Source organism: Triturus cristatus, chromosome 4_1 (assembly GCF_964204655.1).
Source record: "Triturus cristatus chromosome 4_1, aTriCri1.1, whole genome shotgun sequence".
NCBI lineage: Eukaryota > Metazoa > Chordata > Amphibia > Caudata > Salamandridae > Triturus > Triturus cristatus.
Window position 1 is genome coordinate 1016797301 of NC_140585.1, and position 19605 is coordinate 1016816905.

General features: G+C 45.1%; 1 protein-coding gene across 1 annotated transcript in view; it reads right to left on the minus strand.

Annotated features, from left to right (window-relative positions):
* SLC26A5 (solute carrier family 26 member 5) overlaps positions 1-19605 on the minus strand; it is a 321585-nt gene that overhangs the window by 64461 nt on the left and 237519 nt on the right. Inside the window, exon 13 of the mRNA XM_085653953.1 lies at positions 9499-9605. Coding sequence (XP_085510079.1) covers positions 9499-9605 — 107 coding nt within the window. The remainder of the gene's footprint in view (positions 1-9498; positions 9606-19605) is intronic.

The following is a 19605-nucleotide window of genomic DNA, read 5'->3' on the forward strand; positions in this document are numbered from 1 at the left end:
TAGGGAATCTAAGGGAGCAGGGCCCTTAATGTATGTAGGGTCTGTGGGTGGCGCCTTATACTTTTTTCTATTCTAGGGTTTAAGACCCTGGCCCTGACAGGGTCTTTGAACACCTCTGCAGCATGCTTGGTGACACCCTTAAGCATAGGCAAGATAGCTGTGGACTTATCCTGAATATCAAATGTATCCAGTAAGAAGTCGTCTTCCACTGGTTCACTATGCATTTCCACCCCATGGTAGTGTGCTGCTCTCTGCACTAAGTGGTGGAACCCTAAGGAGTCCTCTGGAGGAGACGGCCTGGGTCGTCCTGAGGCACATCCGGTATGTCAGGGTTTTGGTAGTCTTCCCATGGGTCTGGGGTCCCCGGTGGAGTGGGGTCCATTGGGGCGTCCGCCGGGTCCTAATCTGGATCCCCATAATCCGGATCTGGGGACGGGGTGGTGGAATGATGAGGCAAGGTTGGCGGAGACCTGGGAGGGGGAGGGGGCGGAGGAGGTGGAGGAGGGGGAGGAGGAGGTAGTGGGGAGGGCACTCTGAGAGGAGAAGTAGCAGAGTCCTTCCGCTTGGGCGGTGGAGGAGGAGCCGGCGTGTCAAGACGTCTTTTCTTGACAACTAAAGTCAATAGCCCAGTCTTTGGATCCTTAAATAAGGTCTTTTGCAAAGGATCTGGTGTAAAGAGGTCCAGTGGCACCGAATCGTCCGCTGGCGCCGATGTTTTCGGAGCCGAGGATTTTGATGGTTTCTCTGCGCCATGCCTTTTTGGAACCTCCGTTTTTTTTGGCGTCGAAGTAGTTTTCGGCGCCGGAGCGTCGGTGCCGAGGGATTTGTGTTTGTGTTTTGTCGGCACCGAGAGTCCAGGCTTCGGCACCGGTGGCTTCGGAGTCGAGCTGGGCGTCACTTTCTTCGGTGCCGGATGGTGTTTTTCGGCACCAGGCATCGGCTGGCTCGAGCCCGAGCTGCCGTGAGACTTCTGAGGCTTCGACACCGGGCCCGAAGGTGGGGTGATAGAAGCTGTGTGCTTGGTTTTACCCAGGCCTGCAGGCGAGGGTGTAACCTGAGTCTCTTTGGTTTTGGGCGCGGGGGTGGGAGGGGGTACAGTACTCACGACCCGCTGCGCCGGTGTGATGTCCTCCACGTCGGAGTCGTCGGCCTCGGAAGCGCTGACGACGTCTTCCTCCTGCTCGGTGTGTTGTTGCCCCGAAGCTCCGGTGTCATCTCCGAAGATGTCCGGTGGAGCTGCGGTCGATGAGTGCGCCATGGTGCGTCGAGCTCTTCGATCCCGGATGGTCTTTTTTGATCTAAAAGACTTACAGGCGGGGCAGTCTCTAGCCTCGTGTTCTGGAGAGAGGCAAAGGTTACACACCTGATGGAGGTCGGTGTGGGGAAATTTAGACCCACATTTTGGGCACTTTTTGAATGGAGTCCTTTCCATCGGCCGGGACCGGAGTCGAGGAGGGCCTGAAGGCCGGTGCCGATGTGCGGAATGGAGAAAAGTGCCGCTTCGAGAGATGAAGATAGATGAAGAAACTCGAAGAACGAGGATTTTCCGTCGAGGCTGGAACCGTAGAAGTTCGAAGCCGGAGCACGAAGTATCACATCCGAGCCCGATGGCGGAAAAAAACAATCTGAGGATGGAGCCGAAGCCCATGCGCAGTACGGACCGAAGGAGGAGTCACCGAACTCGTGACTTCCAAAGACTGTCCAAAGAACAAAAACAAACTGCAAACATCCGGGCCCAACACCAGATGGCGATCTATGCTAAGTGTACAATCTGCAGCTCATATGCCTCGAACATTTCTTTCTTTCGTTACCGATTTCTTTTTTTTTTTTTTAAACTTCTTTTAATGGCATTTAAGGGTTATTACATATACATAAGACATTTGTAGGATTATGGCAAACAATGTGCACTATCGTTACCAGCATAAACCAATAAACAGGAGGGAACAGGGGAGCTAGATAGCTATTCAATGCAAATTGTAAGTCAGCAGGTCTACACAGCTGTATGAGGATGTACATGAGATATTCATAATATATCGTTAAATGGGCAAAGCATGGTGGAGAACGACATTGTAAGTGCATTGACAGATTGTATGGAAATCAGGCACGACCTGGTTATGTATGTGGAATCAGACAGAGGTCTGCGTGTGGGCCTATTGGTGTCATGGTGACGTGGGTGGGGTGGAGCAGTCCGAGTTGTGTGTGCGTATCCATGTCGTGAACAGGCTCCAAATATCCTTGGATCTGGATGCAACTGGTATCAGGTCCCAGTAAGTACAGTTGTTAGTGGCAATGTGTAATGTCATGTATCCAAGGGTTAAATGTGGGAGCGTTGTTTCCCCCAGTGTATGGTAACTCTGCATTTAGCTAGTAGGAGCAACATAGCTAGGAGATGGCAAGTTGCAATCAGGCCATCTTTAGTATATCCTAACAGGCCTATCAAGGGTGCAGGTTCCAGCGCTATTACAGCATTTCTTGGTTTGCATTGAAAATTTCCCCCAAAAACGGCGCTACAGGGGGGCAGTCCCATGCCAAATGTAGGAGTGCGAGGGGAAAGAGATCCTCATCCCTTACTCATCATATAATAAGCGTGAAGCTTTCAAGTACTGGTTCTGGCCCAGAGACAGGGGGAGATGCCCCTTTCCCCCTAAATTGAAACTAGTTTTGAAATAGTGTGTCCGCGGCGACCTTGGAAACTGCAACACCTGGCATTAGCCGAGACTATAGATATCTTCGGGTACTTAAACCCTTGTCACTAAATACCGAATTACTTGACAACCCGCCCTGAGGAAGCCCCAGGCCTGATGGCCGACTAGGGGGCGAAACACGTGTTGGCTGTGCCATCTCTTTTTTTGCAGCTACCCAAAAAAGAATAAAAAATACTTATCTCACCCGGATCTGCATGTCTTAATTGGATTTTATCCCCAACAACGGAAATTAAAACTCTAGCCCGGACACACTATTTCAAAACCATGCCAAATGTAGGAATGAGGCATGCGGGGTGTGGCATCTCCAGCAGTTGGTATCTGGTCTAAGACCCATCCGGCAGAGCTGCAGGGGGGTTCTGTAGAATCAATGGAGTAATTTAAAGTGAATAAGCCTTAGTTTGTAATTAGGGGACAGGAGTTCCAATTGGCTGCAGCAAAATTGCCATTGCTCATCTGTATTAGGCGTGTGTAGCTCTGAGCTCCATCCCTTGAGTAACTTCCACTTAGCCACCGTGGTGGTGCACTGCATGTGTTATAGACACATGTGATAAGTCTGCGTGGGGATGGGTCGGTCAGCATGTGTTCAAGGGCCGGAAGGGTTTGGAAATGTGCTGTGTATCTGGCGGCATCCTGCAAGGATATGAAAGTAAAGTAGCAGGTACGAGAAAGTTGGCGAAGCGTCCGCTACAGGCAATTTGGGGGGACAGGAATGTATTCCTGGGGTATAAGTCTGCAAAAGTGTTGAGGCCCAGTTGCCGTGCCTTAGTCGCGTTGCAATTGTCTATCAATGGAGGTAATTGTTGATTATTGGCTAGTGGAATTGACGGGGCATATAGTATCCTGTTACCAGCTCTTTTGTGCAAGCCCTCCCATGCCCACCGCAATGCCTTGACTGTGTTTGTTTTGTTCCTGGGACACTTGTGAGCATGGTGTACTGCAACCCGCAAGGGGGTAGGACCGGCTCTACCTTTTTCAAGGCTATGTGAGGTTGGAATGGGGTCAGAGATACAGTGATGGGGGAACTGAGCCTGTGCACAGTAGGTTCGCCCATCCCTCCTTGCTGGAGTGTGAGCGTGAGAAGCTCCTAGGAGATGCAGGCTTGTTTGTCAGCCCAGACGAGAGACATCATTAGTGAGCCCAGTTTTCTGAACAGAGCCTGGCTGAGCGGAAGGGAGAGATTAACGAAAAGGTATTGTAATTTAGGAAGGATAATCATTTTTGTCACCACTATCCTGCCCGCAAATGATAGTGGGAGTTTAGGCCAGGTAGTCACCTTCGCCTCAAGCCAAGTTACTGTGCATCTGTAGTTCATATTCCAAAGTTCTTGTATGTCGTGGCTTAACCAAATCCCAAGGTATTTGACTGGGCCCTAGGCCCACGCTAAGGGATATTCCAGAGCAAAGGCGGTTATGGGAAATAGCGTTGATCTGGATGCCTGATAAACCCTCAAATTAGGTGATTTCTCGTAGTATGGTGTTTAAGTTCTTCCTTGGATCATGTATGTAGAGCATGAGGTCGTCGGCATATAATGAAATAATCATCCCTCTAGAAGTGAATCCCAGTCCTCTGGTTGTGTGATGTTGTCTAAGACGTGCCGCCAGCGGCTCTAGCGCGAAATCAAAGAGGAGGGGTGATAGGGGGCACCACTGTCGTGTGCCACGGGGAATGGAGTTGAAAGCAAGCCATTTACACGTAGCCGGGCCATTGGTTCTGAGTACAAGAGTCGGATTTGTTGTATATATAAACCCCAGCCTGGACAGAATGGTGAAGAGGTATGACCATTCTAAAATGTAGAATGCCTTTGTGGCATATAAGAGGGCTGCTAGAGCGCGCACATGTGGGGCCAAGTGGTGTAAAACAGTGAATAATATGTGTAGGTTGTGTGCTGTTGATCGACCAGGTATGAACCCTGATTGGTCAGGTCTAGCGATGAGGGGGAGAAGTGGCTTCAGTCAGTTTGCAAGTAGTTTTGCGTAAATTTTGTTTGTCTATATTTATGAGCGATAGTAGTCGTTATGAATCTTGGAGGTTCGGGGTTTCCCGGGTTATAGCAATGTTAGTATTACCGCTTCACGCATAGTTGGTGGGAGGATCCCGGCCTTTATTGAATCCTGACAGACCGCAAGAAGGTGTGGCTCTAAAATTGGTGCACAGCATTTATAGAAGGAGGCTGTCAGTCCATCCAGCCCGGGGGCCTTGTCGCTCAGTAGGCTGTTTATGACCTGAGAATATCTTCCGTGGTGAAGAGTTCATCGAGGTATGACCGATGTGCCCTGCCTAGCCATGATAATTCTATAGACTAACTAGGTGGTTAGTTCCTCAGATATGTTTGGGGAGGTGGAAGTATATTGTGTGGAATAGAAATTTGTTAGGTGTTTTTATATGTTCTGTGGGCCCCTCACCAGATTAGAGTCCTCATAGCTCTGTAATATAGGATGCATTACGTGATGGCCTGTGGATGGCGGATAGCGTTTTGCCCGGGTGATCGCCTTCCCCATATCTTTTAGAGGAATTCAGAGATTTTCTCCCTGAGGGGCGCCAAGTGTGTCTGTTCATTAGTGCTGTAATATTTTGTAATTCAGTGTCTCGGAGAGAAGTTTCCAGTTTCCTAAGAAAGTGTCTAAAAGTCTTCAGTACACGGCTTGTCTAGCAATACATGACCCGCGTATTATCACCTTTCCGTTACCGATTTCTGATGGTAAAACATTTTCTATTTTTAATTTTGCAGTTCTAATACTACGACTGGTACATTAGTTGTCTCCTTTTCTCCTTCTGGTTGCTACTGGTATGTGTGCACGATGACATTGCTTTCCCAAATTTGATAGACATAGCTTTACTGAAATTTGTACAAATGAACGTTTTTATGCGTAATTGAGCCAGTGACACTGCCTACGAGGTTCAAAAGGATCACCTTTGGTTCTAATTCATGGCTGCATGATGCGGTGGGCAAATCCAATAACTTTGGGCATATTTACAAGGGGTTTGTGCCACCGGAATGTCACTTTTTTAATGTTCCGGTGGCGTAATGCTCTGCTTTTTTTGTGGCTTGATGCCGCTTTGTAAATATGATAGCCTTTCACGCAGGTATCTCTGTGCAATGGGTGTTGCTGTGGCTGTTCCACCACAACACCCATTGCTTTATGATGCTGACCCAGATTTACAACGAGGTGTTAATCTGTTGCAGCGCCAAAAACTAGTGGCATGCAATAGCAGGCGTTAAAATGGTGCAATGAGGAGAAATACTTTATTTCTCCTCGTTTTTGCTTTTTCTATGTGTGCTGAATTCTGAAGCACACATAGAAAGAACAAAATACCATTAATGATTGTTTATGTGTAGGAAGGGACACCTTCCTGCAATTAAACAATCATCTACTGCAACACAGGTACCCTTGCACTATGGTGCAAGGGTGTCTGTATTGGCGCTAGCCGGCTATTTTTAGTGCCAGCGGTAGGGAAAACACAGGGGTATGCTGTATTGTTGTAAATATGGTGCATCCCTGTGATTTGGAAATGGCGGAGATTGGCACTGCAAAATTTGCCACAGCTCTGCACTCCGTCAATTCCTTGTATAGATGGCCCTTTGTCTCTTAATCTGCCTAAACCACGTTTAGAAATGCATTTTAGACCTAATTATTAAAATGTTTTATTTTCGCTGTCTACCTCTATACTGTGAATAACAAATGTAACATTACAATTGCGCACGTTTTGTGAAGTACTAGACTCATGAAATTAAGAGTAATTATTTTTTTTACTACTTTTCTCAGAAACCCGCCAACAAATGTTAAGAATTAAGAACCTTTTTGATAGTCTATTAATAATAGTACATATTGATGATGGTCACTTTGGAACTGTGAACAAAGACCTCTCATTAGGGTCCCATTACAGAAATGTATTTTTGTCACGTAATTTGTAACCCTTGTACCAACAGCATAAAATATGTCCATTGCCAGTGTTTCCTTGCCTCCACGTATTTAGTCTTCATGTTTCCTTGCCTTACGAGATGTGCCAATGGTCAAGGGACAAAGTGACCAAATATGCTCCTTTGCTACATGTGAAACCACAGGCAATTGATGCATGAGAAAAGGACTATGGCGGGAACGGGGCTCAGTGGAGAGAGAGGGGGGGAATTGTGCGGATGAAAGTGCTGCGGTGAAGACCAGACTCTTGTGCTGAAGAGCTGGATGTGCTGTGGAGGAGCAGGAAATAGTGTCTGGAGCAGGGTGTAGTGTGTCTGCAGAATGTGGGATTTGTCAAATAACCAAGAGGGGGAGTGAAGAGGTGGTGCTCAGAAGAGCATAAAAGGTGGATACGTCCTCCTCTAGTCAATAGGTAACAAACAAAGGGATCCACCCTTATGGAAAAGAAAGGTAGTGTTCCTCCAGACCTAGTGTGTCTCCTACGGTGATGGAAAGCACACAGCTTTGTTAAAATACCCCTCACCCAGTTACCAACCAATTAGTGCAGGTTTGGTTTGCACTCAACTTAAAAAGGGACTCCTCACGCAGGCTCAGTGTTCCACAGAGCCGCAATGAGGTAGTGTCCAGGCGAGGAGGTAACCTTGATAACGTGAGTACGGCATAGCCGCATAAGAACAGAGAAACGCTGCTGAGAAAGGATGTTAGAGTTCAAAACCAACGGCGGTTGTTCTGCCTTTCTATTTTTCAGTGTCTCACTACAGGTGCTCCTTCCCTCTCGTTTTGCAGGCTCATGATGCATTAAATGGGCTAATTAGAAGTACATAACTAACCTATTGAACAGGTTTTCTGACATATTGCACTTAAAAATGATTTTGGATTATACAATAGAGACTTATGGTATTATACAAAGTGGACACGCAAAGTACGCGGTCCCTTACAATAGAGTGTGTGGTTTTTGTTCATTGTTTGTTCGTGTCTTGTACTGTCTCATTTCGCCGGCATAACACAGCACCAGTTAAAAAACGTAATGGATAGGAATAATCTATTACACACAAAAATATATCACTTTTTCTCACAGGTCACCACCACAAATGGTGCAGGGTGTATGTGTTATGTAATTTCGTATTATGTTTTTGTTCTTCCAGAGCCATACCAGCATAAATACCTACTTGGGTATAGTATACAGTGCATGTAGATTGTTATATGCACTACATAGTATTTACCTTATAATATCACACGTTTTATTGTTGAAATTTTGAGTGTAGAAGGGATCTTTTTAGGTCCTGATGAGAAGCCAGGGGAGGGCTTTGAAACATGTCGACACAGGAAGTACTGCCCATTAAACCGCAGTACCTCCGTCTTATTCCCCACTTTTAACAATATCAGCTCAAAGGATCATTAAAGTCTATTTTTCCGCAGAGCCAGGTATTTATTTTTTTTTAAATACTTTTTATTAACAAATATCAGCATTTCAGTCACATTACAGAGGAAGTGATAAATCCGGCAACACGGCTACAGTAGGCAATAAAAACCATTACAGAATATTTCCTGGAAAGTCTAGGGTGAAGGGGGATCTTCACTGCCTGTGGCAAGGGGAAGTTGACATATATCCCCACCGATAGGCATTCCACAAACCCCATACTCGAGTCCACTTCTTAGGGCACCCTCGGGACACATACACTGTTTTCTCCCGAAACATTGACCAGTCCAAATCGTTCTCCCAATCTCCCACTGTAGGTGGGAGTAGCGTTCCCCACCGCTGGGCAATATTTCTTTTGGCAATCATAAGCCCCAAAGTAACCCACTGTGTCGTGTAGTCATTGAGGTCTGTCGGCTCCCATATATTTATTAAGCATCTACGGGCTTCCAGGCGAAGATGTGTGGACAAGACTGCATTAATGGTGTCATGTATGAGGCGCCAATATGGTTGTTTAAACTCGCATTCCCACATTATATGCATAAAGGTGCCCACCTGCCCATACCCCCGTCTGTACTCACCCCCGTCCAATCTCCCCATGTGTAAGAGCTGAGGTCCAGTCACACAAACCCTATGGAGGATTTTAAGCTGAACTAATCGGAGGCGAGCAGGTATTGCCACAACTCTGGGCGAGGAAACGGCGTCCTGCCATTCCTCGTCATCCATCTCGATACCATCTTTGGACCATTTCTCTTGAAGTGCGTGAAGAGGGTCGGGCATGAGCCAGGTATTTTTTTAATCATACACCACTTTCACTCACTTCTGACCCTTTCACTCACACTCCTACACCACACATAGTATTGTTATAAAATTAGTGCTCCCACATAGTCGTAGGTCGCAGCACGCCCCGTCCCGCAGCGGGACGGGAAGACCCCGATGATGAAGCATACCACCAAGGGTCCTTTTGGTGGGTGAGGGGTATTTTAACAAAGCTGTGTGCTTTCCATCACCATAGGAGACACACTAGGTCTGGAGGAACACTACCTTTCTTTTCCATAAGGGTGGATCCCTTTGCTTGTTACCAAATGTGGGATTTGGTCAGGCTATTGTGTAGCGAAGGAATTCTGCAACAAACGTCCTGGGTTTTTTAACAAGAAGGATTAGATTAAGTTCGTAACAGATGAAGCTTCTTGAGGTTTTAAAGATAAGACTTAAAAGTTGGGGCCACCGAATTTCAACCGGCTTTGCACTAATTCATAATTATTGGATAACATTGAGCACATTTTGGCCAAAACAATCTTTAGCTGGTCTGTACCTTGCAACAAAGTATTGGATAGAGGCTAAGTGCTCTCTACCCACTAATTACAGAAGAAGAGGATTAGGTAATGACACCGTGCATGATTTAATTAATTACAATTTTACATCAAAAAGATTGGAAAGTAAAAATAATAAATCTAACCTTTGTGTTCTGTAAACCACGGATATGATTGCGAATGCCACTGCCACAAGCAAGCCATAGTCTAATCCCAAGAAAACAGAGGCCACAAAAGACACAACCCAGATGGCCTAAAAATAAAAAAGACGTGCGTTAACATGCATTCTTGTACTGCTTCATGTGCATGCACTGGGGAAAGAATGATTGAATTATGAGTTAATAATACGAGTACTGGCCTTCCAGCCCAATGTAACTTCACATATCATTGCTCAAAAATAAAGACCAGAAAGTTGTATAGCATTACAAACAATATTTTTTAAGGTGTTCTTTTTCGTCATAAAATAGAATGATTTTCATTATATATGTTGTTCATATTTAATATTACTCAACAAAAAAAGTGGCCTATTTTATCTTCCTCAAAAAGATGAAAGGCGCAACAGTCTGAACGGGTTGGCATACTCCGACAGCCAGATCTGAACAGACCCTACAGACTCCACGCCATCTCCTTAGCCTCAAGCAGTTCAAATGAAAGACCAGCGTGAGTCTGATCAGATTAAATGAAAGACCAAACAAGTCAAATACAAGACCAATGTGAGTCCAGGCACGTCCAATGGAGCACCAAACTGAGCCTGAAAGACCAACCTCAGCTCAAGACAGGGTGAATGAAAGAGGGACCAAGAAGGCTCAGTGGAAGACCGACCAGGCAGAGCTGTGACAAGGTGGGTGGAAGACCAGCCTCAAGCAAGGAACAGGAGATAAGCATACGCGTCTGAGCCCAGACAAGGCAGCACAAGGACAAGTCTGATCCCAAGCAATGAAAATAATAAGGGACTATTTTTTTAATTGTCTAGATTTTATCGAATGCAAAAGGGGTACTCAAGGAAGGCTGACTCTTGTACATGTTCAGCAAATTATACCCAAAACGCAACCAAAGGATTACTGCACATTATTTGAGGAGGAAATGTTTCGCCTAGTAATTTGTCTACAGTGGCTCACTTTGGGGTGTACAGGTCTAAATCTGGCAAGGTGCCAGCTGGACAGTGGTTCACGTGAGATCCCTCACAACATTTCAAGCTAGACAGCCTGCTTAGAGAAAACTGTAAGCCTTTGGCCATGTCAATTATTAGCAGTCACGACCAAGCATTTCGCATAAACGTCATTTTTCAAAGTTTTATCGAATTATATGTTACATTTAGGTGAAAAATGAAAGCCACAAATGGGTTTCTGTAATAACACCAGAAGGCGATTAGGAGGCATTTCTGTAAGAAAGATCAGCCAAGAATGTGAATGACACACATCATGGAAAGCTGCTGACATTCTGGAATGCAGATCGGCTGCCCCAAAATGTCGAGAACCTTGCCTAGGAGATCCTATTCTTTTGTCTATGGGTACTGGGAGGCAGCTAAGCAAGCCACTCCTAACTCCCATGAGCCTATACACTCTGCAACTATCACATCTCTTTTTGTTTACAGCAGTTACCTGTTGGAGCTACTTTCAATGACCGCATGCTTCAGAAAAAAACACCATGTCAGAGACATGCAACCATTTTTATTGAGAGGGCATTCTGCATTGGGAATAATTATATTTGGTTGCCACGTGCACACACTTGCCACTTTCTCATAGGGAATCTCGATTTGTGCCAAGCAGTGGGGTCTTTCTTTAACTTTGCTACAACACTTGGAAAAAACTATTCTGCCATTACTTGAAATATTTAAACTGAAATGTATCCCCATTTTGACTTATCACGCAGGTTTTTGGTGCTATAGAGACGTAAGTCCCCTGCAACTTGAGGAGAACAGGGTCTGTATACGGTTATTGGGGATCTCAATGTCTAGTCCCCACACCAGGTACTGGGCCTGGAGTATGTTGAGGATCAGATCAAACTTGAGGCCCTGCTACTCTGGGTCTCAACATAGCGTAATGAGCCTGCCCAGCTCAACAAAGAGGATATTGAAGACTTCTTAGTTCTGTTCTATTCTGCATAAGGAAGGCCTCTGTCTGGAGTGGCTGAGTGGGGGGAAAATAATGGGGTTGCATGCTACTCAGAGCAACTACAATTGGCCAAGACTATTTGCAAGCACTACTTTCATCACCTTTTATGTGTTTGATGTAAAAGTCTAGGTGGCCAAGGGCATGCCCATACATGGGTTCTTTTCTTGCTGAGTTTCAGTATGCAAGCTATACCTCACTGACAAGTTCTTAAAAAGGCTTAAACGGGTCTGAGGTTCCTTGTGTTCTGGAGAAAGCCTCATCTGGGAGTTGGGGATGGATTGTTCCCATAAAGATCAGGGTCAGTACTGATCAGCATAGGGCAGGCCTGGTTGGGTGATAAACAATGGTAAGCGATTGCCAGTGGTTTAAACTATTTGCAAGCATTCCTCCAATCACCTTTAATGTGTTTGATCATCAATGACAGTGACAGCATTGATGTTGGAACTACAGGACACCTTGATGCCAGATGGTGCCCAAAGATTCACGTCCCCCAGATATGAAAGAGAAGTATGCTGGATAGATGACTGACAGAGAGTATGCAAGCTTATGTGTGATATACATAAATTCATCTAGCTTGCAGTCTCTCATGTTTACCCAGCAGCTGTCCCTCTGACCTGTCCATAAAGTTAATAGGAACTCAAGTCTGGTTGCAAAGAAATGTCCTAAAATTAAACCCTGGTAAAAGGGAAACCCCCACTTATAACCAAATCAATAAATGTGATCAATCTCTGTGGCCCACAACGTCAGGCCACCATTACAACCAAATAAAAGTGACCAGTAAACTACGATTTATCCTATACTCAAAATTATATTTAAACCCACAGACCTCAGCAGTGGCACAAAACCTGTCTCTTCCAACCAAGAACCCTAAAGAAAATCTTTCCATTCCTTTCTATACCCCATAAAGTTGCACTGGCGAATTCCTTTTTCTCATCACAGTTCGACGTTTGCAATTCCTCGTACCTTAGCCTCCCTCAGTGCCACCATATGGATTACTTTCAATCCAAAAACAAATGAATATGTTTCTGCTTGCCAAGAGATCCTGCACTGGCTACCAGTCAAAAAATGGATCCATTACAAACTGAATGCCTAATGCATACCACCTACTACTCCTCCTTCCCCACTTTCCCTGGCTAAAAAACTCACCAAATACAACTTGGCCCGAGAATTAAGGTCTGCCAACCCCCTCTCTTTACAGCCCCATACTTCAGTCTACAGCATTGGGGAGGTAACGCGTATTGCTTTCAGGGCCCTCGCATGTGGAACTCCTCACCAGTACCCAAAGAAAATAAATAAATCGGTTTAAATTTTGAAAAGCCCTTGAAACCTGGCTCTTTACCCAGTAAATTGTCCAGATAATTACATCTAGTTCCTCAAGTTCCCTTTGTTTTCATAATCAAGCATTGAGAGACTCTATCCATGACTGGTTATGTGCTCTGCAAGAGATAAATAATAAAACCAATTATAATAATGACCACGTGTGCTTTAAATCACTACGATTTACCCTCTAAGGCTTGCTTCAAACTCTGTATGCTGCAGCTCTTACATGTTTCTTCGAAACACCACGAACGCATCCTAACTTAGCATGATGAACTAGTCCCTTTTCTTCTGCAATGCACAGGTGTACCGAGTTAGCCCCAGCATTGTGTGCGAGTCCAGATGACCTACTGATGTGGACTTATCGCTCTGGTGCAAGTCTGTGCGGAGGTGAAGGCATTGGGTAGACCCTGAGAGATCCTGGCTAAAGCTGCAATGAAGATACTTCTATTCACAGCTGTTTTCAGCGGTGCAACTATTACTAGGTGTCAGCTGTATGAGAGGAGACATTCGATGTTCAGGGTCACTCACATTCCTATCCACAGCTGAAGGCGCTGGGCTTGAAAATCCATCTGCTCCTTTTGAGTTCTGGATCCTCGCATCTGCTACAATCCACAAGACTAACCGCTCCCAAACAGCTTCACCAGTGTGGCAGTCTGTGGGAACATGAGGAGAGCAGAACACAAATATCAGCAAAGGCAGAGATTACTTTGCTGCATGTGTGCTGAGTGTGAGGGAAAGCTCGTGGTTTTCTAACCTGCATCTGCATATTCCAGTAGAAAAGCTAGAAGATGCTGATGCAGTGGGCATGTACCACTGTCAGTTTGCTCAAGAGACAATTACACTGCTAAAGTCTCAAAGGCCTCAGATAGTGAATGTCACATCAAAGCTACCTTGAAGGGAACGGGGCCAACAGCAATGGTGATGTATATGGGTAGATATCTCTGCATGGAAGCATACCTAGGACCCACGTCTAGTTATTGTAACCGTTATTTAGTACTTGTATAGAGAACCCTATGCCATCAGTTTGGCAATAAAGCATCTTTCCGTAGTCCTGGTAGTCTTTCCAAATGTTTCCAATGCAACCAGAGGATGACTTGGTTTTGTGGAGGTTTGCGGTCAGGGGTGTTCTGTCAAATGTATGCATGTGCTAACTAGCTGATGGTAGCAACTGCTGTTGGATGCCTTAACAGCCAGTAAGTTGCATATGTTACTCACATTCTTCCAAAACAAGTGAACTGTCCTCTGTGTCCTGGTAACAGCCCTCACTCTCGGTCTCATCAGCTGATGCTCCTGACATGATGTAAGCGGACATTCATCATGAATGGTCATTAGTGATAAACCGGAATACCTACCGCTTTAATCAAGTTCATGTGTAGGCACCGGTCATCTGTGCTCATCAATAACGTGTCCCTCACAGTAAAGCCGATGCCAACAAAAGTGATGCAGTGACTTCTAGTAGGGATAATGCATGAACATAATAATTAGGGGGGAGGTTTGGCAGGCTAGCGCTACACCTGCCATGACATCAATTTCATCTGTCGGACATGCCGGATCCTCATATTTAATAAGGTCGTGTTGCTGCAAGTGAGCAACCTCATCAAAGACGTGAAAGCATATGAATGGCATTAGCCCTTGGTAATGCTTGTGTGTTTGTAGGGTCATATACATAAGTGTTTGGCAGCAACAATGCACAGGGTGCAGGTGAATAGCACAGCCCTTTAGATGTGATACTAGTCTGTACACTTCAATCTACTACCAATTTGACAATTTTTCCTTCTGCGTAGCTTTAATTCTGGTTTTCTTGACAGACTGATTTATAAATGCATGCATTAGTGTTATGGTTATGCTGCAAGACTGTGTTTCACTATCTTTTGCAGGCGTAAGATATTGACGCAGTAGCGTCCTAGAAGTGGCGCACTGAAATCTTCTAGATTTAAATACGCGACTTCTACGAGGCTTGGATGCAGGGGAACGCCCAACCTGCATACATTATATCTGATGCAGGTATAGCGGGGTGCAGTGGTTTACAAAGTGATGCATCTGCCTAGATGCATCACTTTGTAAATAGGGCGCAACATGGCACATTTTTTACACCGCTGGTGCGTCACAAAAAGTGATGCACCGACGGCGAAAAAGTGTCGCAAGGGCTCATAAATAAGCCACACAGAATTTGCTTTGGCTCTGCCCCTTTGAACCATTGGCTTTCTTCAACTAGCCTCTTTCAGCCACTTGCTTGAGAATTTGTCAGTCACATATCGTCTCAGCCCAGTGGCATATTCTTCTATTAGCTAATTCTATCAGCTACTTGAGTGTATTGCCTTCCTGCTCCACTCAAGTACTTGCATTGCGCCACATGAGGACTACTTTACACCTGTTACACTATCTGCCCACTCCTGCTGGATCCCTTCAGTGTGTCTTGGGCTAATGTGCTAATGCTGCATGCATTAGTACAGTAAAACCAAACCGGTAAGCCTTGCCAATGCTTGTTTCACCATGGACTTGTAAGTAGAGCCTCGGTTTCAGTGGCACATTCGATTGAGCTTTCCATTCTGGGTGCTAGGTGGTGTGTTTTCCATTCGTCTGGCCTTTCAACTCCATCTCTGTGCAGGCCTCTGTGTGGATAACACTGCACAGGGGAAAGTGTCACAGGTAGGCACAGATGCACAGAAATTGTCATTATTGTCCTTATTGAGGAAATTCAAGGAGGGGTGCTGGTGGCCAGGCCCGTTGTCACAAATCGCCTCTGCGTTTTCTTTAAAGTGTTGTTATTTGCGGCCTTTGTCTGCAAATAGTTTACTCACTTCGCACTACTAAGATTTCCACTGCTTTTTGCCCAAGTCTTATTCTTAAACCAGTTTTGTAAATTGATAAGACCATTTACTAGCACCGGCCTGTCGCCTGTGGTGATCCGTTGCCACATAGCAATGCAAAGGTACAGGGACGGTTGGGTGGGGGGGGGGGGGGGGGGGGGAAGTTAGAGTTCTTGCTACATTCTCTCGAAAGCCCGAAATCTTTGCAACATTCAGGCCACTTGGAATATGGTAACACTGAATCTGAGGAACCCAAAGACTGAGAGCCAGTGTCGATTACACTGACAGAGTGACAGAGTGACAGAGTCAAGTTTAAAAGAAGCCATCAAAAAGGGGAGTCTGAGATGGACAAAGGCACACCCACTTTTTCAAACCCTAGTTTGTGATAATGTTTCAGCGCCTTCTCCGACACACATTGCTTGAAGAAACTTACCATCTAATTCATTCTTTGCCCGCTTTTGCTGCTGGAAGGCCTATTAGCAATTAGCAACCAAAAAAACGCGTGCCCCCTGACAGTGAAATATTTTATTTGGGTAACAACTCCGTGGAGGCCATAGGCAGGGGGTGGTTTGGCAAACACGAGGCCACACCAGGAGGTCTCTCGCAGAAACCGGGGATGAGTAAGCAATTCAGGAAATGAAGTGGTAACCAAGAAACCCATGGCGCATGCAGTGTCGCCTGGGGGTGAAGTCCACAACATACTCTCAGCCTTAACACCTTTCAGGGAAAACAAAGGAACGAGGGGAAAGGAGGACTAACAAACCCCTGGCCCTGTGGGTGAATAAAGGGATTAAAGTGGGTCACAGAATACAGAGGTGGAGAAAGAAATGTTCATTGGGGAAGGCTGATAACAACTCAGTGTCCTTATTGATCTCCCCAATATCTGTGCTCTCGAGGGACTAGAAAGAATGACAATGGCTATAACAATCGGGTGGTCAAGAGAACATTGGTACGGAGAGTCGAGATGACACACAGGCTTTCGAACAGCCCAGATTTAATAGGCCAGGTCAGACTTCTGGAATAGAACAAGGGCAATTCAAACAAAGCCCCAACACTAAGGTGATGAAATTAGTGCCAGACCTAGACATTAACAGTTTCAGTCTCTGTCAGCCTTTCCTGTGCTTCATCAACAAACATGGAGAGAGGGAAAGAGCCTCACGAGAGGCACTCAATTATGTCTGAAATAATTAACTATCCACTTGAACAGTTTCAAGAAAATCAGCAAACCTCTGACCTATATTACGCCACCTAAATCCTGAACCAAAGAACTCAATTTCAACTATTAGCATGTTCAACTGAATAAGTTTCCATAAATGACTTGGATGATTGAAGCCTAGTTGTGGATATAAGGAGACAGAAGCAGCTGCATCTTTAACAAATGCAAAATGAGCATCAACATTAACAATGCCAAAGGCTGATTCTAAATAGGGGTGGGTGGAATTTTTCATTTAGCCAGCTGAATTGCTGGAATTTGGCGATTCCGCATTGCTATTGTAACACAGAGTTCCGGCACAATTCTGCCAATCGCCCTGTGGCGTAATTTGTTTCCCATGGGGCTCCAGAAATGAGAGCTGGCGAGCACAAGTTTGGCGTCCCCAAATGCGATTTTCTAACCCCAGCTGTCACTGGTGGTCACAGTAGCTACTTCTCGAGTAGATTTGCAGCTCTTGGAGTAGATTTTGTACTTACCTAGCAGCGAAATCAGCTTGAATGGCCACGCACTCATACATAGCGCATGGTGCCATTTGTGCTGATTTTTTCAGAGCTGCTCGCACTACTGTCGATTTGCATATTTTCCACCTGTTGGCGGAACTCCGCGGAATCTCATGGACCTTTTTTGTAACTCTGTGGAATTACGCAGAGTCAAATTTTGCCAGTTTCGCCCACCCCTAACCCTGGAACAGCTGAGGACTTACTAAAAGCTATCCTTCAAAAAGTAACTTCTATAACGTCACATACATATTCAAGAAGATAGCAGACCACGTGAGTGTTGGCCCATATTAAAATAGGGATTTTCCAGTTCTAGCTAAGCTCCTTATATAGGCCTAAAAACCAATACTCCGGATATTTTTCAACATTTGATGCTCAAATTATACACATTTACTGATCTGCTTGTTTTAACATGCAATTTTAACTGTATTTTTGGCACCGTAAAAGGATACCACTAATCCCAGATGGCATATAAGAACGAAGAGAGTTTGTTGGGCTTATGACTGCCTTGACAGACAGATGGACTGGATTCAAAAGCTACATGGAGATGGAGGCATCCAGTTGACCGGGCGTATCTTCATTTTTTCACATGTAAGTTCCTGATACTACTGCATCAACTACTTAGTGAGAAGACAACTGGCGGGAATCTCGAAGGTACATTTTAATCTGACTGTAGTATCCGATCATGTGCCACTCTCTTATATACATCAACATTTTTCATGCACCTCTAAATACTCTGAGTTTTCGGAGGCTCCATATATCCCTAAGACTAAAAAAAGCCATTGATGTATTTTTTTTAAATAATTCATATACCTTCTCATGGCCCACTGTAGGTGACAGAAAGCCATAATGCATGGACATACCAAACAATAGCTTCCATGGCAGCAAAAGTGCTCTAAAAATGAATAGATTCTGTATATGCAAATAGCTGAGACAGCGAAACAACATGTGGCTCTAGTGCAAGCAAGATACTTCTCTCACAGTAATGCACACGCCATCCTGAGGAGATTCTGGGCTCAGATCATATTGCTCAACAATTTCAGCCATCAAAATACTATACATTTATATTTAATGACAAAACAGTCACAGCTTTAGCTGCTCTAGCACGTGACAGTAATACCCGACAAGATATCCCGAAAGGAAAGGACATTTTTGGGAAAAGCTGCACACTAAGTTTACGGAGTCCTGTGCTCCGTATGACCCACAGCTATTCACCACAAAATAGCAAGAATAATGTAATGCTCTCATGTCCATTGCAAAAACAATTGATGGACAGAATGCAGAACAATGTCATACATTCACCCCTGTACAGAGATCTGGGCCTAAATCCATTGTTTGCTCACCATGCCGTTCCAGTTTGAACCCAGCCATATGCAAATCAGTCTTGACCCTGTGCCTCATGGGTACAGTCCAGCCCGAACTGCCAAGCCAGGTCCTGACTGGACACAAGCATCCTAGGACCGATTTCGGGGTTTCACTCCTCTTCAGCCAGGATAGCTTGATTCCAGTGGCATGGAGAGCACGGGACCCACGTCTGCTCATGTCCAAGCATTATCTACATCTGATTGGGTTGCCATCAGTGTCTACTGACCTCACTGTCAGTCTATTAGCTCAAGTGACTTCTGAGAACCCTTCAGATGCCATAGGTGTGCTCCGAGTGTCCAGACAGTGCGTACTGGTGCTCTACCAACAGAGATAATCACAGTTTTCAGGAGTCTCTACTGCCTGTCCTTCAATCTCCTTTTCAAGGCATAATGTTGGGAGCCTCTACCCCTTCATCTTGGGAACGGGCACAAATCATGGTCTTTCTGAAAAAAGTAAAGTTCATTATTGCATTAGGCTCATATCATCCCTGCTCGCGGCTTTTTGCAGATAATAACTTCTATGCCAGGTGAGGTGCTAATAGATTTGGAACGGTTATCGCAGGATTAATATCATCATGGCAATACAGGTTCATTCCAGGGAGGGACAGTATAAGCCATAATAATTTTGGAGCTGCCCCAGTTGATTGAACTAAGACTTCTAAATTTTCAAAGGCACTGATCACCTTAGAAACCGAAAAGCCACTTCATCGGGTGAAGTAGCCATTTCTCTGGGCAGTGGTACATCATCTGTGATTCCCAACACTTTTTTGATCCACCGGAGCTTCAGTGACAATCAGTAGCTACCCCTATGACCCATTTGACATCTTCAGTGTCACCTGTCAAGGTTGCTCTCTATTCTCTATATGCTCTTTATATGCAGTTTTCTTTTACTATCTTTTGAAAGGGCAACACACATACCACTAGTATTATTGTCT